Consider the following 11,818-nt stretch of genomic DNA (forward strand, 5'->3'; position numbering starts at 1 on the left):
CGCACGGCGCTCCTCCAGTCGCCAGGGGTGCGCGAGATCGCTCCTGGGCCGCTCTGGCCCGCCATGGCCTCTCGACTGCTCTGCCGCGCGGTGCTGTCGCGCCGGGGTTGCTGCCGCCGCTCGGTTCCCTCGGCAACGCCTCGGGCCGTTTCCCGGGCAACACTGGGCGGTGCCGGTAGCCGCGGCTATGGACCAGGGGGCAGGGGCCGGCGCCGGGCCGCAGGGGGCTCGCGGCCGCCTCGGCGCGCCGTCGTCCGGGATGCGGGCCCCGGGGACGCCCTGGGCACGCTTCTCGGCCTGGCTGGAGTGCGTGTGCGTGGTCACCTTCGACCTGGAGCTGGGCCAGGCGCTGGAGGTGAGGGGGCCGCGGGCCGGGGCCGGGGCGGCCGCGGAGGGCGGGTCCTGCGCTGTCGCTGGAGGCGGATGCGGCTCAGGCGTTGCCGAGGGGCCTGGGAATCCCACTGCCCGTGAGATATCCTCCGGTTCTTCCCCCTCTGGAACCCTGCGCTGGTCCCCTCCTGAAACACGCCCCCCAAGCAGAGGGGAAAATGTGAAGTTGCCAAGACCTCCCATCGGGATGGAGGAGAGGGGAGCCCTGCACTTCTGATCCCCAAAGTGGCACACTTGATCCCTCCCCAGGAAAAGCCTGTCTCTCCCCGCTCCCCCCGCCCCCGCCTTTCCCACACTATGACACCTTCTCCCCTCAGTTACTCCGGCCAGAATCCCAGGGGTCACCCTTGACTCCTCCCCTCCCTCCATCCCACATCCCGGGAGGATGCAAGGCTGACAGCTCCACCTGCGGAAGGCTCCAGATTCGTCAACCCCAAGTCCAATATCTGTGGTCTCTTGCTTAAACCTCTGGCCTCCTCCTTGTTCACTTAGAACCTGATCCAGACCCCTGGTGGGTCACATCCAGCCCCGGGAGTCATCTTTCTGTGCGCTGACTGCAGCCAGCCCACCCAGCCCAGGGCATTCTCCCTGCCTTCCAGACTCTTTCCCACCCCCACCCACATGGATGTAGATGACAACGTGACAGACTCGGGGAGGAAGGCCTTCTGTAGTTGAGCAGGCCTGGCAGGATGGTCTTCCCTGTGCCCTGAAGGCCATGACACAGACCGTGGAGCTGACCAGGGCAGGGGAGGCTTAGGACGTAGGCTTCAGCACACTGTCTGAGGCAGCTTTCTGAGAACCCAGGTGGTGCATCCCGTGGCTGCAGTTGGCTGAGGTGAGCCTGGTCAGCTGTCATGGGAAAGCCAGCATCAGGGTGAAGGGCTGTTTTCCAAGGCCTTGCTGAACTCCACGAGGCTGTGGGAAGCTCAAGTCCTAACGGGCAGAGGGCTGACACCACCCAGCTCGCTGTGGGGACCCCACTCACCGCACCTGTCCCCTGATGGCGCACCAGGCTAACTTGATGCAGGAACCTGAGAGCAGAGAGGTCAGGTGATTTGCCCAGCATCTCAGAGTCCATATTCCTGCTGGTGCCCAAATTGTTTCCGATAAAATCACAAGGGAAGGGAGTCTACTGTTTCCTTAAGGCATTCTCATGTGTGATTTTCTAGAACTTAACCATTCAAGCAAGAACAGTTAAAGGCTCCATGTGCTGGGCTTCCGAGCTTTGCTGGGGCTGTATAACTTCCGGGGTGTTGGGGGGCCGGCGCGTCTGTGCAGGGATCAGGTAGGGCAGCCCCCCGGTGCTCACTGGTTTGAGTCTTGTCTTTCTTCTCCCCCCTGGAGATTGTGGGGAGGATCAGGGGTCATTTCAGCTGAATCCACAATCACTCATGGAGCACCTGCCCTGCCCTTGCCTGTTTATCCTGGGCTTGGCCTGGCTGAGCACCACAGAGGCTCTGGCACTGTGCTTGGCACTGGGGAAGGATGGAAGACCCAGGAACTGCCCTCCGGGCACTCGTGCGTCATGGAGACTTCCATGGGCAGACGCAGCTCAGAGGAAGGAACAGCACTTGGCCAGATCTTGGAGGATGAGAAGGAGGCATCCAGACCTGGGAGGGGGGCTGTTTCAAGTAACCCCTCCCCCCAGAAGCCAGCAAAAGCAAAGGCAAGGAGCCAGCCATTCAGTCACTCAATAAATCCAGTATCAAGCGACTGCCACCAGCCAGGCTCCATGGTCTTGGTGCTGGACATGAGGACACAGAGCTGGGTGCGATGCTGGGGCCTGCCCACCGGCAGTTCATGTCCTGTGCTAGAGACACAGAGAGTCAGGGGTTCAGGCCCCGCCCCCCCGAGAGCATGCGGGATGTCTGTGGTGTCCCACCCACGTGGGTGCTCTGGAGCCTGCAGGCAGGCAGGGGTCAGACATGTGGGGAGGGCGGGCAGGGCTGTGCTCCCAGCCGAGCAGAGGGCCCAGCTCCGCTGCCTCAGGCCTTGGCAGCGCTCCTCTCTGCAGCCCCACCAAGCACAAAGCCGGTGCAGTGAACCACAGCCGAGAGCCCAGAGGGTCCTGGCTCCAGCGGGTATCAACGTCCCCTCAGCTGGCCACAGCTCCCGCATTGCAGTCTCATGACTCTTTCAGTCTCTGAAACTACCGAAGGCCCAAGGGGCTTTTTATGTGGGTCGCATCTATCAACCTTCTCTACACTAAAAGTTAAAACTGAAAAATTAAAAATGCATATTAATCCATTTTGAATCGAGATACCATTTATATTAATATAGCTATTAATATTTCCACCAAAACAACCGTATTTTCAGAAACAAGTTTAGTGAGGAGAATGGCATTATCTGATACTTTTACATCCTTTTAATGTCCGGCCAAATGGAAGGCAGCTTGAGAGAGCCCCGCGTCATGAAGACCCCCCACGTCAGCTTCAGTCAGTGCCCCTGACGTCCTGCATCACAGCCTCGGGAAGCGATGCTGCACGTGTGAGAAGGAGAGACTGGAAAAGGCAGCCTCGGCTCAGGGAGCCTAGGGCACCCACACCGCACATAGAGAAGCGCTTTCCTAGAGGTACCTCCTCCAGCAAGGCGAGGCTCCGAGGCCCCCACGTCTGTCTTCCTCAGGACGCCCGGGTTACAGCAGCGCCGCCCTGAGCCCTGAGGCTCGGGTGGAAAGGATGAGACCCCGTGGCTCCAGGGGCCAAGGCTCACCATTGCAGGCTCTGCGCCCTCTGCCCATCTCTGTGGGTCTGCCCCGCTTGTCCCCTCGCTCAGGCGTGGCCTTCCCTCTGGCCTGTGCTCCCAGCTCCTAAACTCTGAACGCGGAGCCCTTGGCAGGGCTGCAAGCCTGCTCAGACGCTGCAAGCCTCCTGTGCCTGCGGACCAGATTCAGACCCCTGACCTCAGCACTGAGAGCCTGGTGTGCCCTGCCCTGGCCGCCAGGCACCCGCCTTTCCTCTGCCCTTCTCAACAGACACGCAGAGGCCTGGCCCGCGTGGCCCTGTGGCTCCTGCCTCTCTGGGTGCTGTCTCCAGGCACCTCTGTGGGCCCGCCCCACAGACAAACTGTTTGGCCAGCTCCCCTCCTACCTCTTCCCAGGAGGTTCGGTGGTAAAGAATCTGCCTGCCAAGCAGGAGACGCAGGTTCGATCCCTGGGTTGGGAAGAGCCCCTGAAGGAGGAAATGGCAACCCACTCCAGTGTTCTTGCCTGGGAAATCCCATGGACAGAGGAGCCTGGCGGGCTGTAGTCCGAGGGGTCGCAGAGAGTCACGCGACTTAGGGACTAAAGCAGCAGCAGCAGCAGCAGCAGCAGCCTCCCTCCTCTTGGCTCTTCCTTCTTGCTGCCGCCTTAGCTGACATCTTGTGATTTCTACGTGACCCACCCGTTCCACTGTCCTTTAGAGACATGTTTTCACACTCTCCATAAATATAGGCCCCTCAGAGTTGTTGGGGGTTCAGTTCCAGGCCACTGTAGTAAAGCCAGTCACACAGATTTCCTGGCTTCCCAGCACATAAAAAAGTTATGGCTACACAGCTTTCCTGGTGGCTCAGACAGTAAAGAATCCGCCTGCGATGCAGGGGACCCGGGTTCAGCCCCTGGGTTGGGAAGATCCCCTGGAGAAGGGAATGGCCATCCAGCCCAGTATTCTTGCCTGGAGAATTCCATGGACAGAGGAGCCTGGTGGGCTACAGTCCATGGGGTCGCAAAAGAGTCCGACACGACTGAGCGACTAACGCTGCTACTACTACCCTAGACTCGGGTGTAACGAGCAAGAAATCGCACCGTATCTAAAAACGATGTATGTACCTTTATTTCAAAGTGCTTCCCTGCTAAAAAACGCTATCGTTTGAGCCTTCAGTAAGTCATCTTTTTGCAACAGTAGTATCAAATACATAGATCACAGGTCACTGAAATACATAGAGTGGTGAAAAAGTTTCAGATATTGTGGAAGTTACGAGGATACGACGCAGAAGTGTGACGTGAGAAAATGGCACCCGTAGAATTGCTAAGCCCTTAATTTGTGAAATAGTCACGACGTCCAGAAGCACAATAAAGCAAAGTGTAATAAAACGAGACACACCTGCGGCGCGGTATCTGGTGAGGGTCTGCTGCCTGCCAGGGGTCCAAGGCAGAAGTGCCTGGGACACAGTCCCGGGCCTCGGGACACTTGGTGGCCGCAGAGGAGACTGTAGGCCCAGAGCAGACAGAGGCAGGAGCTACACGATTGCGCCAGCGGGAGTCCCAGGGCCCAGCACTCAGCATCTGGGGTTCAGGGCACAGCCCAGAAGAAGCCTAGTTTCAGCCAAAGCCCACGTGCTCCTCTGCCTGGGAGTTTGGCACAGAGTGAGAAGGGGGCCACGCACACCAGCCCCCTCAGCTCCTGGTCCACTGCAGGCAGCCACTGGAACCAGCCTGCTACTCTGAGCACAGGCCAGGGCAGCGGCGCCGCCCAAGGAACAGCAGCGCTCTGGGGGCTGCCTGCTGTTTTTTGCTTCCCGCAAGAAGATCCATTCAGACCCGCTGCCTGAGCACAGGGCTGCTGGCCGGACAGGCAAGCCTCAACCTGCTTGGCTCCCCTCGAGCATGCCCTGTCTCCTAGATACAGCCTGGCCAGCTGGTCGTGCTCCCTGGACACTTCTGGGGCTTGGGTACCCCACAGGTCATGCTCCAAACCGGGAGCAGCCTGGAAGCTCCCGGACCCCTCACTAGTGGGGGTTGGAGTGAAGATGCTCAGAGGCAAGGGTGTCAGCGTCAGGCACCACCTAGTGAAGCCGGGACGAGGAGGCTGGTTGCCCGCGCGAGCAAGCGGGGAGGGAAGGGTACGGCCAAGCCCCTCTGGGTGGGCAGGGCAGGCACGGAGGCCAGCAGGGCCTGCCCCCCTCCAAGTGAGGGGGCGTCTCGGGGACAGGCAGTTGGTCCATGGAGACAGAGAGGCCAGTCTGAGCAAGCGGCCATGAGGGTGAGAATGTGGGCAGGGAGTCAAGCTCGGTCAGGGTGTGCCAGCCAAGAAACGGGAAGGACGGGGCCGGGGGTGGCCCCATGTTGCAGGGGCCAGGACGCTGGGGTGGGTGTGGAGCCCAGGAGAGGGGGAGGGTCAGCAGGGAGTCAGAGGAGGCGGAGGGGGTGCAGCCCAGCACCAAGCCGGCCCAGCCCCGTGCCACCAAGCGGTCTGTGTCCCCCACAGCTGGTGTACCCCAGCGACTTCCAGCTCACGGACAAGGAGGTGGGTGCCAGCCCTCTCGGGAGCAGACCTTGCCTGGAGAGCAGACCCTCACGGGGTTTCTGTGTTTCAGAAAAGCAGCATCTGCTACCTGTCCTTTCCCGACTCCCACTCAGGTAGGCCACCCCACCACCTCTCCCTGCCTTGCCCTGAGCATCGCTCTGGGACCGGCTCGGCCCGCGCTGCACCACCTGGAGCTCCGGCCCCGCTTCCTCTGGGGAGATATTCTGAGTCCTGCGTGGCCGCCAGGTTCCCTGGCTCCTGTGGAAAGAGGGGTCTGGGCAGAGGGACCCGCGGGGTCTGGTCTTCGCCCCGGCAGAGGGGCCACGGGGTCCTGGCCTCGGCCCTTCCCCGGGGCTCACATGTGCGGCCAGCCTGTTTTCCATCCCAGGCAGGCTCAGCCAGGTCACATGGAGGTCCTGCCACCCCACAGCGGGCTTCCTCCGTGCCCATGCTGCGGGGCTATCTGTGCACGTGTCTGTGTGCTGAGGTTAAACCCCGAGATACAGGAGTCAGGGCACAGGGGCCTCTGTGGGGAGATGAAGGGGCCCTGGCCTCCCGCCTCCGACCCCCCAGGGGCTGGCAGGAGAGACTCCAGCTGGACGCAGCGTGACGGGCCTTCTCTTCCCCAGGCTGCCTTGGGGACACGCAGTTCAGCTTTCGCATCCGTCAGTGTGGAGGGCAGAGGCGCCCCGGGCACGCGGGTGAGAAGCGTGGCGACAGTGGGGCCCCCGCGTCACTTCAGGTGAGCAGCTACCCCCTCCCCTGCACCACGGGGCAGGACCCGGTCGGGAGCTGCCCCTTCAGGCCGCCTGGCCCACCCCCAGCCGGCAGGGTCTCCGACTGCCGCAAGCTGAGCCTGGCGCCCCAGCCTCAAGCGGGGGCTGGCCAGCCCTTCTGAGGCCCTGCCGGTGTCCCTGGAGCTGGTCCTGGGCGCTTGTGTGCACCGGGGCAGGGCTCAGGGTGCAGGCCTAAAGGCCTCCCGAGCCCCGAACCGCTGCCCAGGTCTGCAGAGATGTCCCTGGAGAGGTTCCCAGGTTCCCAGAGCCAAGGTTCACAGGCCAGCTGGAGGCTGGGGAGAGAGTGCTGCGCCCTGGGCCGGGGTCCACGGGGGCAGCAGGGAGCGTGGGCGGGGGCGCGGCCTGGCTGACACCCCTCCTTCCAGAGAGAGCCTGCACACTACTTTGGCTACGTGTACTTCAGGCAGGTGAAGGACAGCTCCGTGAAGCGGGGCTACTTCCAGAAGGTGAGCCCCGGGGTGGCCCCACTGGGAGCTGGGGGCAGCCGCCATCAGGAGGGACTAACGGCCTTGGGGGCCGGAGCCTCCAGGAGCACCCCCTCTTCTGCAGCTCCGGGCACTTGGTGCCGGGCTAAGCCCACCACCACCCAGGCCGGGGTGTGGGCTCTGTGGAGGCCCCGCCTCGCCCAGCCGGGCCCGCAGCCTTGTCCAGCCCCGGCTCCCTGCCCCCCCCAAGCTGGGATGTGGGTGGGGCGCCTCATCACAGTCTCCGTGACTTCAGTCTTGAGCTCAGGAACCAGAGCAGAAGGCGCTTGAATGCCAGGAGACCCTCCCAGAATCCTGGCCACGTGCCTTTCCCAAAGGCCTGGGCTCCAGCTTGCTCTGCTGTGGTGGTGGTTTTCTAGTGACCTGAAGTCCCTCGTCAGGCTGTTCCTGAGACAGCTGTCCTAGAAAGCCGGTGGGACGCCCTGCCCCGGGCAGCCCTGGAGAGCCAGGCCCCAGGGGTCCCTGCGGGGTCCCCACGGGCTGGGGCGGCGTCTCACGAGCCCCGGGGTCCCTGCAGTCGCTGGTGCTGCTGTCCCGCCTGCCCTTTGTCCGGCTGTTCCAGGCACTGCTGGGCCTGGTGGCCCCCGAGTTCTTCGACAAGCTGGCGCCCTGCCTGGAAGCAGGTGAGCAGCCAGCAGGCGCGGCAGGGCCACTGCGTCCACCCGGCTGTAGCTTGCGGCGGTTCCGCTGGGCAGCTTCCTCCAGGCCCAGCCTCTGACACCAGCCGCCTGTGTCCACAGTCTGCAACGAGATCGACCAGTGGCCGGCGCCCGCGCCGGGGCAGACCCTGAGCCTTCCCGTCATGGGAGTCGTCCTCCAGGTAGGGGCTGGCAGCCGGGGCGGGGGCCCCTGTGCGTGTGGCCCTCCCGCCGCAGCTGCCCCTCGGTCCACAGGTGCACATCCCGTCGAGAGCGGACACATCTGAGCCCGGGCCCCTGGAGCCCAGCGGCCACGAGGTGGGGCCCCTCTGCCTGCCGCAACCCTGCCCCCGGCCCGGGCCTCCCAGCTCCCCTGCTGGGGTCCTGGGGCCGCCACACCCCAGACAAAGCCCGTGACCCAGTTGGGGGCGGGGTGGCCCCGCCCGCTCCTGGGTGCTGGGCTCAGGGAGACCTGTGGGTAGGGATGCAGCCCGAGAACTCCTCTGGGGGGACAGGGGCCGCTTGGTGCTCTGGGGCAGCAGCCTCAGTCTCAGCCTGGCCCCTCACCCCTCGCAGACCCTGCTGCCAGCCCCGGTGGTCCTCCACAGCGTCCACGAGCTGGACCTGTTCAGGTGAGCCCTGCAAGTCCCCTCCTCACCCCCACCCCCCACCCCCGCCCACCGCAGACGGTGAGTGAGCCCCTGAGGTTCAGGCCCATCCGGGCGGGGCTGCCAGGGGCACTGCCAGTCAGGAGCTGGCCCCCCGGCCAGTTCTGAGAGGGAGACTTGGGCAGACAGGGAGCCTGGTGCCCAGGGTCTGCACCCAGAGGATCCGAGAGCCATGGGCAGGCTGCGCAGGGCCAGCAGTGACAGTGCTGGGAGGTGCCGCGGGGGGGGCCATGCTCCCTGGGGGGTCGGCGGGGGACCCCACCTTTGGAGCCCCGCCAGGTCCAGCAGGAGCCAGGGATGCCGGCCTCCAGCCTGGGGGCCACGGGGGCGGCCTGGACGCGCCCTCGGCAGGTTCCCACGTCTCTCCACCGTTTCCCTCTGGTGTGAGTCCGGCGTCCAGTCGGAGCAGGGCCCGCCCGGACCTGTGGGGGCAGGTGGTCGGGGCTGGGGAGCCCCCCGCCTGGCCGACACCCCCGCCGCCCCCCCCCCGCCCCCCCAGGTGCTTCCGGCCCGTGCTGGCCCACGTGCAGCTGCTGTGGGAGCTGATGCTCCTCGGGGAGCCCCTGCTGGTCCTGGCGCCTTCGCCCGCCGTGTCCTCCGAGATGGTCCTGGCGCTGACCAGGTGGGCTGGGCGCCCGGCGGGGGGCAGGGGCCCAGGGCCCGCCCCGCGTGCTCACTGCCCGGAGGGCCCCCACCCCCGCAGCTGCCTGCAGCCGCTCAAGTTCTGCTGCGATTACCGCCCCTACTTCACCATCCATGACAGCGAGTTCAAGGAGTTCACCACTCGCACGCAGGCCCCGTAAGCGCCGTCCTCGGCCCCGCCCCGCCCCGCCCCGCCCCGCCCCGCCCCGCCCCGCCCCGCCCCTCCCCTGCCCCGCCCCTCCCCTGCCCCCGCCACGCCTCGCCTCCTTCCCTCCCTTTTTCTCTCTCTCTAGACCAAACGTGGTCCTGGGAGTCACAAACCCTTTCTTTATCAAAACGCTCCAGCACTGGCCCCACATTCTCCGAGTCGGGGAGCCCAGGATGTCAGGTGAGGCTGTCCCCGCCTCCACCCAGGGCCCCTGGGGACGTGCGTGGGGCCTTGTGGGGTCTGAGCCTGCAGACAGCTGAGGCCCTGAGGCCCGGCCGCGGGGTGTGTCTCCTAGGGGACCTTCCCAAGCAGGTCAAACTGAAAAAGCCCTCGAGGCTGAAGACCCTGGACACCAAGCCAGGTCTGTGTTCCTCTTCTCCCGGGACCCAGAGACAGGCCTTGGGTCCGGGCAGGGGCGGGCAGTGGGGCTGGCAATAGCCGGAGGGGGTGCCCCCACCCCCAGAGCAGAGCACGCGGCTCTCTGCCCTCCCCAGGCCTCTACACCGCGTACACGGCCCACCTCCACCGAGACAAGGCCCTGCTCAGACGGCTGCTGAAGGTACCGCTGGGGGTGGGGTGCTCCCCGTGGGAGGAGGACCCAGGCCTGGTGCTTTGGCTCAGCCCTGGCGACCCCCAGGGCCTGCAGAAGAAGCGGCCGTCGGATGTGCAGACGGCGGTGCTGAGGCGCCACCTCTTGGAGCTCACTCAGAGCTTCATCATCCCTCTGGTGAGGCCAGCACGGGGCAGGGGACCGGGGACTGGGGGCGGGGGTGGGGTGGCGGGCTGTGGCCCGGACTCACTGCCCTCCCGCCCCCAGGAGCACTACATGGCCAGCCTCATGCCGCTGCAGAAGGGCATCGTGCCCTGGAAGGTGTGGTCCCGGGGGGGCTGGGGGTTCTCCGTCAGGGCCAGGGGTGTGCCTGGGAAGTGCCCCGGGGAGAGTCCTAAGTGGCCCAGGCGTGCCCCTGTGAGGCTGGTCCTCCAGCACCAGCTCGCTCCCCACTCGCCCCGCTGTCACAGACTCCTCCCCAGATCCGCCCCTTCTGCCAGGATGACTTCCTGCAAAGCCTGGAGCGATCTGGCCCCCAGCTCACCTGTGTCCTCAAGGGCGACTGGCTGGGCCTCTACAGGTGGGCGGCCCATTGGTGGGGTCCAGGGCTCCCGCGGCCAGCGGGCGCACGCAACCACCGTTCAGCCCACGGGAGCCCACAGCCACCGCCCCCCTGCCCCGACAGGCGGTTTTTCAAGTCCCCCCATTTTGACGGGTGGTACCGGCAGCGGCACAGGGAGATGACCCAGAAGCTTGAGGCCCTTCACCTCGAGGCCATCTGTGAGGCGGTGAGGGGAGTGCTGGGGGAGGGGGCTTGGAGGGGAGGCTGCTGCCAGAGTTGGGGGGGCCTTGGAGACAGACAGCCCATCGTCCGCGCAGAACATCGAGATCTGGATGAAGGACAAGTCTGAGGTGGAGGTTGTGGATCTGATCCTGAAACTTCGGGAGAGGCTGGTGAGATGCTGTGCGGCCCTGCCCGCCCTTGGCCAGCCAGCTGTGCAGGCTGCCTGCCCCTGAGCCCTGCTGTTCCTGTAGGTTCGGGCGCAGGGCCACCAGCTGCCCGTGAAGGAGGCGACACTGAAGCGGGCGCGGCTGTACATCGACACGGCCATCGGCTCCCTGCCCAAGGACCTGCAGGCCGTCCTGTGCCCTCCCTAGGGCGGTGCCCGTGGGCCCCGGCCAGAGTCTGGCAGCTGCTTTCCTCCCCCGCCCCCCCACGAGCTCCCTGCTTCCCCCCACCTGGCACTACCGTCGTCCAGCAGTAAAGGTGGCATTTGGAACCATAGCCTGGACCCTGACTGTTGGTGGCTTGTGTGCCAGCTGAGCCTCACCTCCCCCTGGGCCCCACCTGCCCGCCCCAAGGTCTTAGGCGGGTGGGGGCGGCACGCTGTGAGCCCTTACTGATCTGATCTGGGCCAAGGCCACCCACCCCCTGCAGAGGCCCATCTGCCCGCACCCTGCAGGCCCAGGCATTGCCTTTGATGCGTCCTTTAGACCCACCTACCAGCAACATTCCCTGGTAGCTCAGAGGTTAAAGCGTCCCGGAGACCTGAGTTCAATCCCTGGGTTGGGAAGATACCCTGGAGAAGGAAATGGCAATCCACTCCAGTATTCTAGTCTGGAGAATCCCATGGATGGAGGAGCTTGTTGGGCTACAGTCCATGGGGTCGCAAAGAGTCGGACATGACTGAGCGACTTCACTTTCACTTTAGACCCACCAGGATGCCCAGCTCAGGACCAAAGACAGAAAGTGGTGGCTGCCAGGCAGCCGCCTCCCTCACACAGGCGCCCCCTGCCCCCCTTCTTGCCTGGAGGGGAATCTCGGCTCCAGTCCTCGCCTGGGAGGGGGAGAAGCCGGTTCGCTCAGAGGAGTGCTGCCCTGCGGCTCGTGGGGCTTCTGCCAGGCCCAGGGGGCTGCCAGGCGGGTCCAGGGCCCTGTCTCAGTTCCACTCGAGGGACACCCCGCTGGGCACCCCTCCCGCCACTCTGCCTTGCCCTGCCCCGGCTCACGGGCGCTCCAGTGGCCCCCCACGTGTCCATTTGCCCCCGCAGGCAGAAGAGGGTCTTAGACTCTAGCCGGACCCGGCCCCTGCAGCTAGAGCCCTCCAGAGTTTCAGGGCCCCAGGCTCCTTGGCAAGGACTGAAAGCTCCCTTGAAGTGACCCACGCCCCCGTGGGACACCTTGGAGCACTGGACCCAGGCCCGACCAGTGCCG

General features: G+C 65.0%; 1 protein-coding gene across 14 annotated transcripts; it reads left to right on the plus strand.

Moving 5' to 3' along the window:
• The first annotated feature begins 48 nt into the window (after nt 1–48).
• DENND6B (DENN domain containing 6B) lies at nt 49–10,888 on the plus strand. 14 transcript variants are annotated; one of them, XM_044940711.2, is made up of 20 exons: nt 74–355; nt 2,782–2,962; nt 5,577–5,615; nt 6,245–6,357; nt 6,778–6,858; nt 7,415–7,520; nt 7,638–7,717; nt 7,791–7,853; nt 8,112–8,167; nt 8,703–8,825; nt 8,907–9,002; nt 9,139–9,233; nt 9,349–9,414; nt 9,548–9,612; nt 9,691–9,780; nt 9,871–9,924; nt 10,074–10,183; nt 10,289–10,391; nt 10,483–10,557; nt 10,639–10,888. In XM_044940711.2, the coding sequence occupies exons 1-20, from the start codon at nt 188–190 to the stop codon at nt 10,759–10,761; spliced, it is 1,887 nt and encodes a 628-aa protein (XP_044796646.2). In that variant the 5' UTR covers nt 74–187; the 3' UTR covers nt 10,762–10,888. The 14 variants fall into 14 exon arrangements, 11 of the variants coding, with proteins under 11 accessions (XP_025138401.2, XP_044796644.2, XP_044796647.2 ...); XM_025282627.3 differs by lacking the exon at nt 2,782–2,962 and adding an exon at nt 5,686–5,728 and having other exon boundaries at nt 76–355; XR_006550278.2 differs by having other exon boundaries at nt 68–355; nt 9,548–9,780; nt 10,289–10,383; nt 10,639–10,705.
• The last annotated feature ends 930 nt before the right edge of the window (nt 10,889–11,818 follow it).

The sequence above is a fragment of the Bubalus bubalis genome, chromosome 4 (genome assembly GCF_019923935.1).
Source record: "Bubalus bubalis isolate 160015118507 breed Murrah chromosome 4, NDDB_SH_1, whole genome shotgun sequence".
NCBI lineage: Eukaryota > Metazoa > Chordata > Mammalia > Artiodactyla > Bovidae > Bubalus > Bubalus bubalis.